This window comes from Pangasianodon hypophthalmus, chromosome 12 (genome assembly GCF_027358585.1).
Source record: "Pangasianodon hypophthalmus isolate fPanHyp1 chromosome 12, fPanHyp1.pri, whole genome shotgun sequence".
Taxonomy (NCBI): Eukaryota; Metazoa; Chordata; class Actinopteri; order Siluriformes; family Pangasiidae; genus Pangasianodon; species Pangasianodon hypophthalmus.
Window position 1 is genome coordinate 1448899 of NC_069721.1, and position 18131 is coordinate 1467029.

Consider the following 18131-nt stretch of genomic DNA (forward strand, 5'->3'; position numbering starts at 1 on the left):
TGTTTTAAGGTTAGAATACACACTCACGGTTCACTTCATTAAGAAAAGCTGACACTAGGTGGGTCCCACTTTGCTCTAAGAACAGTATCAATTCTTCATGACATGGATAATTGAAGTGCACTGATCTCATTGTCATCGAACCAGTTTGAGAAGACCTTGTGATGTGGCACATCGTCATGCTGGAAGTATCCGTTATGAAGCGGTAAATTATGGCCATAAAGTGATACTCAGATAGGATTTGTCATTCAGACAATGCTTGATTGATATTAAATGGCCCAGAAAACACTCCCCACACCATTATACCACCACCACCAGCCTGAACTGTTGACACAAGGCAGGTTGGGTCCATGGATTCATGCCAAATTCTGACCCAACCATCTGCATGTTCTGAGATGCTTTTCTGTACACCATGGCTGCAATGAGAGATTTCAGTAGCTTTCCTGTCAGCTCAAACCAGTCTGGCCATTCTCCTGTGTCCTCTTCATCAACAAGGCGTTTCCTCCTGTGATCAAAGTCACTGCAATCACATTTTCCCCCCATTCTGATGTTTGATGTAAATATTAACTGAAGCTCTTGACTTGTATCTGCATGGCTTTATGCATTGTGCTTCTGCCACATGATTGACTGATTGGATAATTGCACGAATGAGGTGTTCCTAATAAAGTGGCCAGATAGTAATCCAGACTGTAGATATATGCAGCCAATGAGGACAGTGCTGTCAGGCTCGACACAAATCCCAGGAGCAATTTGCTAACAAATTTTTTTAATCCATTTATAGTTACAATTAATGATATGAAGAAGTTCCTGTTGTCACTTACGTTATAGCAGCTATAAACACTCGTTCCCTCACCAGCCTCTCTTTTTCCTCTCTCTTGAAATTAATAAGACAATAAAAACAATTTCCATTTATATGGAGAGTCTGCTGTATGAGTCCTTGTAAATGAGCTGTTACTATGGAAACTTCGTTAGTATAGTGATTTGCTGCTGCTCTACTGTCAGAAAGTTAATCTACACCTTCTGACCAATCAGAATCCAGTATTCAACAGCGCTGTGTTATAAAAGAAATAAAACATTCATGGATGTGCTGTTATAGGGAAATAATCAGCTTTGGGGTGGAAACAGTAAGTCCACTTCATCACACCACCCTGTCGCTGATTATTTTACTACAACAGCAGAACACACACAGTGTTTTATTCCTTGTTATGAAACGTATATTTCGAAACAACACGAGAACACAGCAGCTTTCCTCTCACGCTACAGCGCTAATGTCTGTGTAGCATCATTATTACGCTTAGTAATTATTCATAATGACAAAATGATCCAGTTACATCACTGTTGTTCCCTTAAATCCATAAAATGTGGTTTGAAACGTAGCCTCTGTGCACTCAGTTATTTATAATGCTTTATTAATACAATGTACAATAGAACATTTTCCGTTTATAAAATCACAAAAAAAAGATGTTGAAACTAATGCTAACATTACTGCCAGTGCTAACGAACTTCTCAGTGTGTAAGACTTGATTTTTTAAAAAGACATTTACACATATATGGCTGTAAGGATATATGGTCTGTATCTGTATAACAGATGTTATGGCATCTATGGAGATAGCACAAATCATCCCAACAGTGTCGCTTCATTGTCCCTGAAAATAAATCTCGCTGACAAAAGATGCCGCATACGCTATGCTAACATGCTAGTATAATGCTAATTTGAGGCCTGATTTTCTTTTTCATCCTCAATCAGCGTACGAATGACAGAAACTGATTGTCAGTGGCTGAAGAAAGCAATCTCTTGGATAAGAAGTTGAGAGGACACTGAGCAACGTTAGCTTGAAAAAGTGTAGTCGTTTTTCAGTCAAATATAAAGAAGCTCTTGGCTCGTATTGCACATTTGTGAATGTAAAAAAACTTTGCCTGATCACGTTTTTAAAATGGCTGCCCTTAGTTTCTAACATAAAATATTTTAAAAGATTTTTTATTACAATATTATGAATCAAATATTGTTATTTCTGCGAATTCTTTAGAATTAAGATGTCCTGAATCTCAATCCTAAAATGAAATCAGTAAAATATCATGATTATAACTCCTTTAATCATGTGATACATGTCTAACAGGTAAAAAGGGGCAGGTTCAACATTTTCAAAGCCTAGAGCACATTGCTGTTAGAAAGAAAGTTTAGTGATATTATATTAAAGTTATTCTCAGTTCTAAAGAAAGTTTCAGAAGAAATTTGCATTATTAAGAGATGCCTCAAGGATTTCAGAGGAAGAAGAGTTAAGTTTTATTCTTTTGATTTGACTTTAAATTTCCGTTAAAACATTCTTTAATTTGATTTTGAAAATTCCTCACTTTTAAAATAAAATTTTTTATTTCTTTCAAAATTTCTTTACTATTACTTTTGTTAAATTTCCTTATAATGTGTATTAAATGACTTTTATAAACCTGTTTAATTTTCATTTAAAACTTTCCACACTTCTCTGTAAAACTTTATTTACATTTTGTTAAACTTCTCTTACTTTTAGATTTAAAATTTTTTCCTTAATTTTCCAATTAAAAAAAAAACAGTTTGTAAGAAACATGTCTCTATTTAATATATTATATATTTTTTCATTAAAATGTGTTAAATTTCCTTCATAGATTTGCTGTTAAAACTTTACTTTTTCTATAAATATTCCACAAAAAATTTCCTTAATTGTTCTTTATTATTTTAAAATAATTTTAAAATTTTATATATTGTATATATTTTCTATTTTTCTGTAATATTTGCTTTACATTCTTCTAAAAACGTCCTAATTTTTTATTTATTGTATTTAGACTCGAGCAGAAACGCTACAGAGAGAATCCCAAACGAGTGCTTGACAGTAACAGTAATTCTTTTTTATTTCCAGAATTTTTTTTTTTTTTATTAAATGTTTTGTATTTAGAAGTAAATATTAAACATCCCGCAGCGTAATCTGTGTTTCTGCGTATTTCTGTTCCTGAGCAGCTTCCTGTGAAATGTCTGAAAATGTCCGTCTCTTTAGTAAGGAGAGAAGACGATTGGACCGTGAGCCGCCCTCAGGGTGGGGGCGGGTCTAAAGAGGGTGGGGCTAAACAGAGGGGCGTGGATTATGGCGGCTGGCGGATGAACGTGGCTTAGAGACAAAGGCCCGGTTGCCATGGCGCACAGGGTGGCGGGGGTGAGAGCCGACGTTAGGAAGCTGGAGGTCAACGTTCTGGAGAGTTCCTTCTGGTGTGTGAGCTTGGTCTGAATACAGAAACACACACACACACACACACACACACACACACAGAATAATAAATAACATAAATCTGCAGTCCTTTTACAGTAAATACTAATAATGTAACTAATATATACACTTCTCTATAATAATAGATTTAAATTTCTGTTAAAATTCTCCTACTTTTCCTTTAAAAACTTCCGAAGCAATCCATTTCCATCAAACATTCCCTTTAAAAAGGGCCTTAAACTGTCTTTATAGATTTCCTTAATGTTCTCTTTAAACTTTACTTTTTCTTTGAATCCACACTAGTTAAAAAAAAATTGCATGTTTCTTAAAATTCTTTTTTAGAAATGTTTTTAATTTGTCAATAAAATTGCCTGAATATTATATGATAAACTTTCTCATTTACTTTACATTCCTTAAGAAAGTCCTAAATTTGCCTTTATAACTTTTCAATAAAAACAGATCTGCAGCTCGTTTACATTTAAACATAAATGAAAAAAACAAAAAACAAAATAGCAAATAGCTCTTATTATTAATAACAACACAATCATGCAAATCAGTTTAACCGTGCAACTATCAGTTTATTGTAATCACTGCAATATCATAATAACAACAGATAAATGTGTGTGTGTGTGTGTGTGTGTGTGTGTGAGGGCGGCTCACGGTCTTTTCATTTCAGTTCTTTTAATTTTTTAAAATGAAAAAATGCATGAAAACATTTTGTACAAATAAAAGCTATATTCCTAATCTTAACCTCTGTAACCAAAAGGGAATCTTTCATCTCTTTTAGTTTTTACAATTAAACAAAGAAAGAAAGAAAGAAAGAAAGAAAGAAATCAGAGTTTCTTGTTCAGAGCAACCAAATGTCCCCATAAGGATAGTAATGTCAGAGTTTTGACCTTGTTTGGTTTGGACTTTTGTTTGGTCCGTACAAGGAAAACTGCTTTTTGTAGTATTAATTAACTGCATTAATAATTTTGTCAGTTGAAGGTCCTCACAAGGATAGTAAGTCAAACGTGTGTGTGTGTGTGTGTGTGTGTGTGTGTGTGTGTTAAACTTAATGACTTCTCCGTAAACAAATGTCTGTGTACAGTACCCAAAAATAACAAGTAATAAGTATATAGTGAGCTTGGTTTAATACTCTAACAGCTGGACAAAGCGTGTGTGTGTGTGTGTGTGTGTGTGTGTGTGTGTGTGTGTGTGTGAGTTTCACCGGTAACACTGCGTGGGCTGAGTTGTTGATGTACGGGCTGAACTTTGTTTTATGTGATTTTCCAGTCGCTCGGTCTCGGTGTCTCCTGCTGCGCATGTGCTGAAAAGAAAAGAAATTTGTAAAATGTGTAAAATGTGTAAAATGTGTAAAATGCACAATTGAAGTTAATTCTACAGCTTTATAAGTGTTCAAGCTTTACATGATCATAAACTGAAGTTCGGCGTGAAAATAGCTCGATTAGACCAAACTTCACTGCTGGGATTTTTTTGCAGTATTTTTACAGAATAAACGCGTGTTTAGTCGACCTGCTGTTTCAGTATTTTATGTACTTACTCATGTAGCTGAATATTTTATTTACTCACTCATATTCTAAATGCACTTTTCCTTCTATTCGTTCGTTCATTCATTCATTCATTCATCTTCAGTGAGCGCTTTATCCTGGTCAGGGTGATGGATCCGGAGTCCATCGCAGGAAAACTTTAAAGCTAGTTTTTACTCAGTTTTTATTCATTACTGCTGCTTATTAAACTTGAAAACTAGTTTCACTAAATTTAGTAGCTATTTTTCACTGATTGTTTTCACTATAACAGAGAAATAATTTAAATTTTACTGGAAAGCTACTTTTTACTAAAATTAATACTTAGTTTTTAATTGATTTTAATTTTTACCTTAAGTTTCCTTTAAACTTTCCACAATTTTGCTTCAGAAAATCCTCTGAAATTTCCTTTATAAACAATTTAATTGTCCTTTTTAAAAAAAACAAAAAACAAAGAAATTCAGTTTTCCTTGAAATTTTCCTTTTAATTTCTTTTAAAATTTCCTTACTATTAGTTTTGTTAAATTTGTTGAATGTGTATTAAATGGCTTTTATAAATTTACTTAATTTTCATTTAAAACTTTCCATTAACTCATTAATTAATTAAATAGAATTTGATACCTAGTTTTCAACCGATAGTTTTTATTCAACTTGAAAGTGAGTTTCTACTCAATCTGATAGTTAATTTTGACTGACAGCCACATTTTCTAAACTTGAAAGTGAGTTTTTAATTGATAATTAGTTTTTATTAAAGCTAGTTTTTACTACATTTGCTAGCACATTTTGACTCAGAGTCAGTTTTCACTAAACTAATAGATTTTAGTAAACTTGAAAGCTAGTTTTTACTCAACGTGATAGCTAATTCCACTCGAATTTTTACTAAACATGAGTTAGATTTGACGAAGATTCATATTTTTGTTTTTATTGGATACATTTTACACATTTACGATAATTACAGAAATTTTAGTTTAAGTCTGAAGAAAACGTAAATATGCCTGAGTGAAAGTGCTTACAGTTTTTTATTAACACATAGCGTGCTACAAGCTTCAGTTCTCTTTAATGTTAATTAAAACACAAACTTGCTGAAGCTGAGCTTCTGAGTTGACGTCTATATCACACACATTGCAGTGATGTGATTGGTCGGTGGAGGCGGAGTTGATGGACGGCCGTTTAGGGCGGGGCTTGTCGCGGGATGAATCCACTTTCCCGCCCCGTTTTCGTGGCAACGTGCAGCGACCCCCGAGCATCAGTCTGTGTTTAGAGCCTGCAACCACGACGGCATCAGTCAGAGCAGCCACACCCTCGCCACTGGCTTTACCGTTTATTCATATAAACACTTTCATACCTTCTACAACAAGAAATGATTTCTACGCAAAAATATTATAAAAAAATTGAAAATGAGCTGCTACATACAGTATAATAATTCACTAAACTTTTCCACAGATTACAAGTGTTTTTTTTTTTTTTTACACGATTCAAATTTCTACAACAGCTAGATTTTACTAGATGTAATAGCTAATTTTGATTTATAGCCCTTTTTTTTTTTTTTTTTTACTAAATTTATAGCTAGTATTTAATTGAAATCCAGTTATTTTTTTACTTAAAATTCAGATTTTTTTTTTTTTTACTAAATCTGATAGCTAATTTTGGCAGATAGCCAGTTTCTATTAAACTTAATAAGTTTTTAATTATTAACTAGTTTTTATTAAACTTGAAATTTAGTTTTTACCAAATCTGATAGCTATTTTTTTTTTACTGATAATCAGGTTTACTACTTAATTTCATAGCTAGTTTTTAAATTGATAGCTATTTTTTATTAACCTGAAATCTAGGTTTTACAAAATTTGCTAATTTAAACCAATAACTAGTTTTACTAACTTTGATAGCTAGTTCTTTACCAAATTTTGATGATAGTTTTTAATTGATAACTAGTTTTATATTAGATGTTAAAGCTAGCATTACTTAATTCAATAACTAGTTTTAATTAATAGCTAGTTTTTATTCAACTTTAAAATTAGTCTTTTTTTTTTTTTACCAAATTTAATATCAGGTTTTTAATTGATAACTAGTTTTTATTATAATTGAAAGCCAGTTTTTTTTTTTTTTTTTTTTTTTTTTTTACTAAATTTGATAGCTAATTTTGACTGATAGTCAGTTTTACTGCTTACTTGCCTAGCTAGTTTTTAATTGATAACTAGTGTTTATTAGGGATAAATTCACATATTTACAATACATGTGAATTCATTTACTTCTGTAAAGCTGCTTTGTGACAATGTATATTGTTAAAAGTGCTACACAAATAAAATTGAATTGAATTTAATTAAATTTTAAAGATAGTTTTACTTAATTTGATAGCTAGTTTTTAAATTAATGACTAGTTTTTTATTACAACTGAAAGCAAGTTTTTACCTAATTGGACTGCTAGTTTTCTTCTAAATTTGTTAAGTGTGTGATTAGTCTTCTTTTGCGTGATTGGTGGAGAGACTACAATACCTTTATAATGATCCTCAAGCTGCGAGCCAGAGTTGACGGTCACTTTACAAACAGGACAGTGAAGACTCTTGCTGCATTTCCTCCGGTTTCTGTATCCCTTTACTACGGGTTCAGAGTCGCACAAGCGTTTCGGGTCGGCTGGAGGCACCGGAGCAGGGGATTCTGGGATACACTTGCTCTCACACAGCCTTTTTGAGGCAGAAGTGTGTGAAACGGGCGTTAGCGTGACTGAGATCCCCTGAACACGTTCGTCTTCTGGGTTTGATGCCTGTGATGAACAGATTGGTGCTGTAGAAGGAGGGAATGGAGATAAAGACACATGTTCATGATTAGTGTGTTTACTTTCATGTTGTTTGTGGCTAGTTTTTACACACACACACACACACACACACACCTGTCCTCTCTGACAGGCTGCCGTCCTTCCCCTTGCCGTCCTCCATCTCTCCTTTTATTAGTTTCTTTCTCTCTCTCTCCCTCCACGCAGACTTTCCCAGAATCCTTTGCTTGTTCTTCAGCTTGTCTATGGCTTTGAGTTTGCGTGCATGCTTGTGCCCTTTGTAGTGCGCTTCCGCTTGGTTCTGACAACAACCACAGAAGAAAAATAGCAATCATTTTAGACAAAAAAAAAGAATATTAAAAAAGAAACAAACAAATACATCATATGGTCAAAAACTGATAATAAATTTGCATGAAACTCAATAAACAGAGAAGCGTACAAATAAACAAATAAATAAATAAATAAATAATACTGAAGCAAACAAATGGCAGAAATGAAATTTTAACAAAAGAATAAATTAAAACCCCAAGTATGTGAATGTGTGTGTGTGGTTATGTTTTTAGATTTTTTGGGGAACCAAATATCTGACAGTTTTCACTCTGTCCAGACAAAAAGCTAATTTTTTTTTCAAAAACCTGCAACTAAAAGAGTGTAAATGTTAGAGTTTAAGTTTAGCATAATGAGAATTAGCTGTATTAATAAATATGTCAACGGAAGTTCCTCACAAAGAGAGTATGAAAAAGTGTGTGTGTGTGTGTGTGTGTGTGTGTGAGAAGATATTTGGATTGGGTATAAATAAAATGCTTACAGAGAGACGAAGGAGAAAAAGAAATAGAGGGAGAGTGTAATGCCTCGTACATCCACTAGAGGGAGAAATAAAGCAGGCAGAGCTGGAACTCAAGGACGTACTGGATTCCAGTGGAGGTATTCTCTCTCTCGCAGTATCAATCTCTCTTATTTAAGCACTCTGTGTTATGCCAGTCACTGTAACTCTTTGTTATTTGGTACTTCTCCACCGTTGCTTAGCTAGTGAACATACTTGAGGAAGTGCGAGAACATCACGCACCCTGCCTGAACATCAAGAGATGGGAATCCTCACAGTGGTAAAATAGGTGTCTCATAGAATATCAACGACAGAAATTTCAAATCTAGAGATCTTTTCTATTCAACCACAACTAGTATTTGTACTTGTACTTGTATCAAGTAACAAGCAAAAGACTAATGACCCTAAAAGAGGGGTCATGCTCAGTAACAAACTATATATACCTAACCACTTTCCTTCTACCTAACCACTTTCCTTCTCCTTCTGCCGAGCTACACTCCTGAGCTGCTGGTAATCCAGACCTCCCCCCTTCACTCTGGACCTGTCCACCGGCAATGCTTCACACTGCCACGAAAACGCTTCAGCTGTTTTCCATGGACTACACCAACACACATTGTACTCACACACGCACACTACAGTGTAAACCCATATGAGGATGGGTTCTCTGTTGAGCCTGGTTCCTCTCAAGGTTTCTTCCTATCACCATCTCAGGGAGTTTTTCCTTGCCACCGTCGCCCTGCTTGCTCATCAGAGACGGCACACACACACACTTCACTTTACTTTTGTTTGTGTAAAGCTGCTTTGAGACAATGACCTTTGTAAAAAGCGCTATACAAATAAAAATGAATTGAATTGAATTGAATATAGAAATCCAGATTTTGGTCATGGAACGTCAGTGGAATTTAATGGATACAAGTCAAGACTGGGCTCAGTCCATTAGGGGGTTGATTTCCAAGGAACTTGATCATCACAGAAAGCACTGAAGAGAAAGAAATCAGCAACTTGCTCCTAAAATCCTGCAGCGCAAATGCACCACCTCGCTCCATCTACTGCCAGATGCACTGTCATGCAGCTTGATTGGTCCCATTTTATCCCCAGAGGAGAGACTGAATGCATCAGTGATGATGCCTGGGAAGTGGTACAGAAGAAAATGCCGAGCTGTGGTCAAAAGAGAGACCGCTCGCTAGAGTTACAGTGGCCTCTGGAGTGCAAGACAAATCACCACGCTGACTACACTGTTCTTACTCTTAACATTATTTTGAGGAGACGACTAGGGAGAGTGCGATGACCATGATCATCACATTAACTACAAATGTCCAATACAGAATACCTGTTCAGGGTTTTACATTATTCTCTCTGGCTGAAGAGCTTCCTGTCTGTCTGCTAAAACTGGTATTCACATGTCTTCTGCCTGTTCTTGTCATTCTGCCTTTATCTTCTTCCAGAAGGTTTCAGTACTTGGTGGACTGGATGACATATGATATACATATGATCTGCTGGACTTTGCTGTGCTGTGACACTCCACACATCCACCAGAGGATAAAAGTGAACAGGTGGAAGTGGAATCCAAGGTCATGTTCATCTCCTATTTGTTTTACGCTTTACGCCTGACAAACTGCACCTGCTGCCACTTAATGCTGCTTATTTAAGGACACTGATGTTCAATTACCTCAAGCTAATTTCAGAAAGTAGATGCTAAATGCCCTTCTCGTGTACCTCGGTGTCCTCTGGTACTTAGACCTGGTTCCTGTTTCTCGCCACGTGGGGATGTTTAGTTTTAGTAAAGGTGTCTTTAATCTTCATCTATTATTCTGCTCACCTCACTACTGACAGAGACAGAGACTAAGAAGTAAAGTAAAAGACAGTGTGTGTGTGTGTGTGTGTGTGTGTGCGTGTCCATCCATCTCACTGTTGAGTTGAAGCGCAGGTGACAGATATTGCAGGTGATGATTTGTTTTTTCTTCAGCGCTTGTGCGATGCTGAAAGTGTGGCTGATAACCGCCTTCTGAACAGGATCCATCTTCATACACACACACACACACACACACACACACAGAAAGAAAGGAAAAAAGACCTTTGTAACTGTGCTGTAGTTATAACTTCTCACTGCAAGCTACAAAATGTTTACTCACACACTCACACACACACACACACACACACACACACACACCACGTTAAAGTTGGAGAAGAGGCCGAGGTGCGACGAGCTGTTTACTCTCAGAGGCAGAAAGTGCTTCAGGTCCATCTGGGGCTGAACAGGAAGTGATGTCAGCAAAGCACCTCCCTGGGCTGGACTTCCTGTACAGACAGGAAACAGAGCGACTTAGACGTGAGAGAAGAAGTTGTGTCTCTTGTGGTAAAGAGGGATTATTGATCTTCCTTTTGGTGAAATTTTTCCTCACTTTAATTTCTTGTTCATCTCTATCCATGTGTGTGTGTGTGTGTCATTGATGTACCTCTCTAAAATTCACCTTTCCTACCTTTCTCTCTCTCTCTCTCTCTCTCTCTCTCTCGTCTCTGAATTATTATCTGGATTATTGCTCTTTCCTCTCTTTCGCATGAGCTGCTCGATATCTCATTTATCCCCATCACTCACGGCACCACAGACAGGAGGCACATTAAAGGAAAAACTTGAAGAGATGAGTGGGTGATGAACAGATGAGTGGAGAAACATAATGAATGCTTCTAGACAGGTGTACAGTGTGATTCAATAAAGCAATTAACATCCTACCAAGATTTGTGGCTTGCAATAAAAGGTTAGAACAAAAAACTGGCTTGTGACCAACCACAATAGCAACACGCCAGCATTAAACTGTAAATTACGCTGTAACCATGGATGGATGGATGGAGGGATGGATGGAGATAGATGAATGGATGTATTAATACATGGAAAGAGACAGACATGGATAGATGCATGGATGAATGGATGGATGGTAAGAAAGTGATAGATGGATGTATGATGGAATGATGGATGGATGCATAGATGGATGAATGGGTGAATGGAAAGAGACGGACAGATGGATGAATGATAAGAAAGAGATAATGACAGATGCAGCAGATAGAATGACAGATGAATGGATGCATAGATGGATGAATGGGTGAATGGAAAAAGATGGATGGATAGATGGACTGTTGATAAGAAAGAGATAGATGGATAGATGCAATAGATGGAATGATAGATGAATAGATGCATAGATGGATGGATATATGAATGGAAAGAGATGGATGGATGGATGGAAAGAAGAGATGGATGAATAGATACACAGATGGATGGATGGAAAGAGAGACATGATGTGTAGACGGAATGATGGATAGATGGATGGATAGAAAGAAGAGATGGATGAATGCGTAGATAGCATGATAGATGAAAATCAATGGAACTATTTTCTGATGTCATGCTCTTCAGTGGATCATGTAACTGTACCACTGGAATGATGGATGGAGGGATGGATGGAGGGATGGATGGGTCGCCCTATTGTCGAGAGATCATGAGTTTGAATCCTGAAGGTGACACAGTTATCCTTAGCGGGAGTCTAGGGAGCAAACTGGGCTCTGTGGGTGGGCGGGGCATACTCTGTCTCCCCTGTCAATCACAGTGACATTAGCCAATTGTTGGCATCTGTGAGCTCGTGTATGTGGAAGAGGGCAGATAGCACTCTCCTCTGGATGTGTTACGCTGGCCCGTGACGTCTCGGAGGAAGCACGTGCTAGTCTTCACCCTCCTAAGTGAGAGCTGGCGGTGGGTGTGAACTGGCAGGTGACCATATTGGGGAGAAAAATGGAGAAAGTCATTCAGGGTGGATTTTTCCTTTATTCCTTAACTGAGCAGTAGGAGGCCTATGTGTTAAAGAATGTAGACAGCTAACACTACAGGTCAGATAATACATCCCCGAGGAACCACAATTACACGTGTAAAATAAAAATATACAGCACTGCCGGATATAAATAAGCTCGAGCTGCGAGCGTGCCAGCTCCAGGATCTGATGGCAGATCCATTGCGCCTGCTTTAGTTTGGATCATTTCCACTGAATAAATGGGATTGATGTGGACGCATGCCAGAGCAGCGCTGCTATGCTGAAATGGAGACGCTGTACAATGCAGAGTGTGGATAATGCGCAGCTACTAAAGCTTTTAAAGACCCATCGATGTCTATTTTAACACACTGTAGCCATTCAGCGACATGAACGAAAGTGAGCGGAACATTCCATTTCCTCGATGGCTTAAAACACCTCTGTGTTAAATGAATACCTTGTTATTGTGGCTAAGTCCATTGTGTGTGTGTGTGTGTGTGTGTGTGTGTGTGATGGAGTAATGCAATTTCTCTATGCATCTATTTCTAAATGTTTTCAATAACTGTATAGCCATGTAAGGAAATTCAAGTAAAAAAAAAAAATCCACACGCAACATTTGAAAGATTTGCATATTATGGAAATGATATGCAAATAGTCTAATGTACTGCGTGATGCTTAGTGAGGTCACAGTGGGTCAGAGTAAAATTAGCATAATCAGTCAGGCCATTTTCCGATGTTTACCAGGATGTGATTGGTGTTATTTTATTTATTTTTTATGTAATGCACTCATTGCAGAGAGACATTAGGAACTTTTTTAGGAACAAAAAATTGCTTTGCACATGGACAAATGTGACCAGTGTACTACAGCGAAAGCTTTGATCGTTTGAACATTTACTGACACTATACTGTATAAAGACACTAGCTTTTCAATGGAAATTTAACTTTTTGCTTTGCTACTTTTTTTAGTTGCTAGGCAGAAATGGTTCAACTTACTGACACCACACCAAAGTCACTTGTTTGTTTACTTTTAGCAAGTTCAGACAATCGTGAGTGTTAAAAGTTAAAGTTTAAAAAAAAAGCTTTCATTTAGCCAATCAGAGAAGGAGAAAGGTTTATCTAAAACTTACCACCAGTTTACTGACTGGTACAGACTTTTGTCTCAAACAGTGCGTTCGACATTACAATACAATACTATACACACTTTTACACCATGTACCTGACTATTTAGCAACTGAAAGGTAGTAAAGCCACTCTTAAGTTTCTCCCTCTTAAAGAAGTCGTGTTCTATCCATCCATCCATCCATCCAGACTTGTGTCCTCTGATGACTCCGCCCCTTTTGCTATACACGATGTGGTTAAACGGAACTGTTGCCTGACATCATGTTCTTCAATGCAGTGTGATTGCACAATTGGAATGATGGATGGATGAATGAATGAAGAGATAGATAAATGGATGAACTGATAGATGGATGGATAGAAGGATAGATGGATGGATGCAAATACGGAAGAAGGTGGCAGTATGGATGAATGAATGGATGGATGGAAGGACATATGAACGGTGGATGCAGAGTTTAAGTTAATTTATCAAACTAATATAATCATTCACACACACACACACACACACACACACACACACACACAGGGGTAAAATTTGTCAGCAGGTGTTGATGGTTTTGAATATAGCTGCCTAAAAATACTGTCCAAGCATCTGCACTGGAGGAGATAAAACTGTTTCAATCAGGTCTGGAGATTACGGGGAGGCTAGAGCAGCTTTTCAACTTCTCTCTCTCTCTCTCTCTCTCTCTCTCTCTCTCTCTCTCTCTCCATCCATCCCCTGGTGTGCAATCTAATTAAACCCATTCAGAGGAATGTAATTATAACTGCTGTTCTGGGGCATTAAGAGAAAAGATCGCCTCTTACACCACAAACACTAAAGTGCTTCTTTTAAACCGGCAGAAAAATAATCCATCCATTTCCAGTCTGTCTCATCAGCATTAGCTGTTTTAGAGAACTGGGAGATTTAAAGCACCAAAGTGTTACCGCTAAACTCCAGTCATGTCTAAAGCTGTCCTTTCATCGTACTTTTGGAACGAGGGCTAGAGCCCGAGCCCGAGCCCGAGCCCGAGCGCAGGGAAGGTAAGGTAACACATGGATAGGTTTAATCCTGAACCAGAAACACAAACACTGCAGAAAAATGAAAATCAGGAGCAACTTAGTAACACAGGAAAAATGCCCAAGTAGACGAAAAAAGGAAAAGACAAGTTATAACACGCAAAATAATGAAGTGGAAACAAGGAACAGGTGAACACACACACACACACACACTCACACACACTCACTCACACACTCACACTCAATGATACACACACACACACACACACTCACACACTCACTCACACTCACACTCAATGATACACACACACACACTCACTCACACACTCAATGATACACACTCACACACACTCACACACTCACTCACACACTCACTCAATGATACACAAACACACTCACACACTCACTCAATGATACACACACACACACACACACTCACTCACACACTCACTCACACACTCACTCACTCACTCAATGATACACACACACACACACACACTCAATGATACACACACTCACTCACACACTCAATGATACACACACACACACACACACTCAATGATACACACACTCACTCACACACTCAATGATACACACACACACACACACACTCAATGATACACACACACACACACACACACACACTCACTCACACACTCACACTCAATGATACACACACACACACACACACTCACTCAATGATACACACACTCACACACACACTCAATGATACACACACTCACTCACACACTCAATGATACACACACTCACACACACACTCAATGATACACACACACACACTCACTCACACACTCACACACACACTCAATGATACACACACACACACACACACACACACACTCACTCACACACTCACACTCAATGATACACACACACACACTCACTCAATGATACACACACTCACACACACACTCAATGATACACACACACACACACACACACTCAATGATACACACACTCACTCACACACTCACTCACACACTCAATGATACACACACTCACACACACACTCAATGATACACACACTCACACACACACTCACTCAATGATACACACACTCACACACTCACACACACACTCAATGATACACACACTCACACACACACTCACACACTCAATGATACACACACACACACACACACACTCAATGATACACACACTCACTCACACACTCACTCACACACTCAATGATACACACACTCACACACACACTCAATGATACACACACTCACACACACACACACTCAATGATACACACACTCACTCACACACACACTCACACACTCACTCACACACACACTCACACACACACTCAATGATACACACACTCACACACACTCACACACTCACTCACACACACACTCACACACACACTCAATGATACACACACTCACTCACACACTCACACACTCACTCACACACTCAATGATACACACACTCACACACACTCACACACTCACTCACACACTCAATGATACACACACTCACACACACACACACTCACTCAATGATACACACACTCACACACACACTCACTCACACACTCGATACACACACTCACACACACACTCACTCACACACTCACTCACTCACACACTCAATGATACACACACTCACACACTCACTCACACACTCAATGATACACACACACACACTCACACACACACTCACTCACTCATACACTCACTCACACACTCAATGGTACACACACATTCACTCAGACACTCAATGATACACACACACACACACTCACTCACACACTCACTCACACACTCACAGATACACACACGCATGCATATTCATGCACACTCACTCACGCACGCACACACACACTCACACACACACATACACACACACTCACACACACACACTCACACACTGATGAAACAACGCACACACACATCCCTCACAAATACACACCCATAAGGAGCTGCTGCTGGAGCTGGTTCAGGGTTCAGGAGCCATATTAAGGAAACATTTACGGAAATTTGCTTTGAAATTCGGGATTAAACTTACCCTAAAGAGCTTAGCGTAAAACTTACCAGAAAGAATTCTGGGTAAAATTTGCCTCAAAGATCTCTGGGTAAAAATTGCTTTTAAAGAATTCTTGGTAAAAAAAAAAATTCCTTAAAAAACTCTGGATAAAATGTACCTCAAAAATTCTTGGTAAATTTACTGAATTGGAATTAGAGGTAGAATCGACTGAAATTAAACTCAGATTTGTCTCGTAGACCAACTATAGACATATTATAGACCTACTATAGACATATTATAGGTAGATGCTGAAGATATTGTTACCTGTGCTGCTTCTGGCTCCGCCGCTGGTTTTGGCCCTGTTGGCTTGCCGTAGTCGGCGCTGGTGAGTTTTGCCGTTGTAGTGGATCTGAGCCTGAGCGCTGGAGTTCAGCTGAATATTACACACGTCACACAGCGTTAGAGTTCGCTGCTTTCGCTTCCGTTTCACCTCTGACGCCTCACACGCCGCACCCAACAGACCACTCATACCTGAGAAGGTCAAAGGTTAAAGGTCACACACGAGAACGCATTAATATGTCCACTACATGGCAGTGTTCTGAACCTCTGACCCGCAGCGTCTGTTCAGATTTATTCACAAGACAACTGTAATGTGAATTTTATAAAACTTTAAAGCAATTTTCTGATTTGTTTTTCATTCTTTAAATTATATGAATGATTATTGAATTTTACACGAGTTTAAATACTTGGCCACATCCGGGTCTCTCTTTACTTCCTCCTTTACTCACGGTGTATGTACTCGGTTTAGATTAATATACGGTCCTCATTAGCTCGTTGCGATGTTTACGAAGGCATTTCTGAGCCTTTATATCTTGTGTTTGATTTTTCTGGTTTCTGTTACTGACTGGAGTTTTCTCTGATTGACCTCCTTCACCTAGCTGTGTTTTGATTGCTGGTTGTTTGTCTTAATTAAGGGTATAAATCCAGAGCCAACTCAGTCCTCTAAGTGAGTAAATGATTTAGTTTTGGGACATTCTCTGATATTAGCTTAGTGTGATAACAGCTGGTGAATGTTTGTGATGTATTAAAAATGTAAAAATTAGTTTTTCAAAATAAAAATGAGCTTTGGTTTGCCCAGTCAAAATAGCAACCTGTGTGTTGAAAACCACGACAAATGATTATAGGCATATATGTTTATATACCTCACTCTGTATGTGTGTGCGTTTGTATGTGTGTGTGTGTGTGTGTGTGTATATATATAGGTTTTACTGACGTTAGTGATAGCCAGGAATGAAGCTCTGCTTCTGGCGACTGTCTATAAAGCATTGTGATGACATCACAGCACAAGTGGTGGCAGTAAACACAGCCAAATGAGCAGCTGTGGCTTTACGGAGAAATCGGCGTACCAGGGAATACACCTTACGTGAGATATTCCGTACTCCATACAGAGGTTGGCTGGAATAGCTCAGTCAACACGTCACTCAACACACACACACACACACACACACACACACACACACACACACACACACTCAATGATGGAGAATAACACTAAGCTGTTCAGTTCCACCTCATAGTTACATAAGATTAATAAAACCATGCCAATATTTTGTTAATTCGATGCGCTCTCCTGTACAGAAAACTATTTGAAGGATAAGCTGACCAAGCACTCATCTGCTATACTTACAACTCACTTTAATTTAAATCATAACTTTATCCATAAAAATTCCTTGGAATAAGCAATGTCTCTGGTTAAGATGTGTCTCCTCCAATATACTCTGTGCGAAAAAAAATGAACTTTTCATGGACCTTAAAGTAATGATATTGTTAACTGATTAACAGTGTCAATTTTATGTATTTAATATTGTCCTTGAATGATGTTCC

The 18131-nt window shown here is 38.0% G+C and overlaps 1 protein-coding gene across 2 annotated transcripts in view; it reads right to left on the reverse strand.

Moving 5' to 3' along the window:
- Positions 1-1359: 1359 nt before the first annotated feature.
- The window catches only part of LOC113535291 (zinc finger protein 385B), a 28816-nt gene continuing 12044 nt past the window's right edge, over positions 1360-18131 (reverse strand). Inside the window, exons 2-9 of one of the 2 annotated variants that reach the window (XM_053238570.1) lie at positions 16572-16778; positions 10520-10647; positions 10259-10369; positions 7644-7827; positions 7250-7537; positions 5878-6020; positions 4441-4539; positions 1360-3247 (exon numbers count right to left, since the gene is read on the reverse strand). In XM_053238570.1, the coding sequence (XP_053094545.1) occupies positions 3020-3247; positions 4441-4539; positions 5878-6020; positions 7250-7537; positions 7644-7827; positions 10259-10369; positions 10520-10647; positions 16572-16778 (1388 nt within the window). In that variant the 3' untranslated portion in view covers positions 1360-3019. Of the gene's footprint in view, positions 3248-4440; positions 4540-5835; positions 6021-7249; positions 7538-7643; positions 7828-10258; positions 10370-10519; positions 10648-16571; positions 16779-18131 lie in introns of both variants that reach the window. The other variant, XM_034309395.2, reaches the window with a different exon arrangement.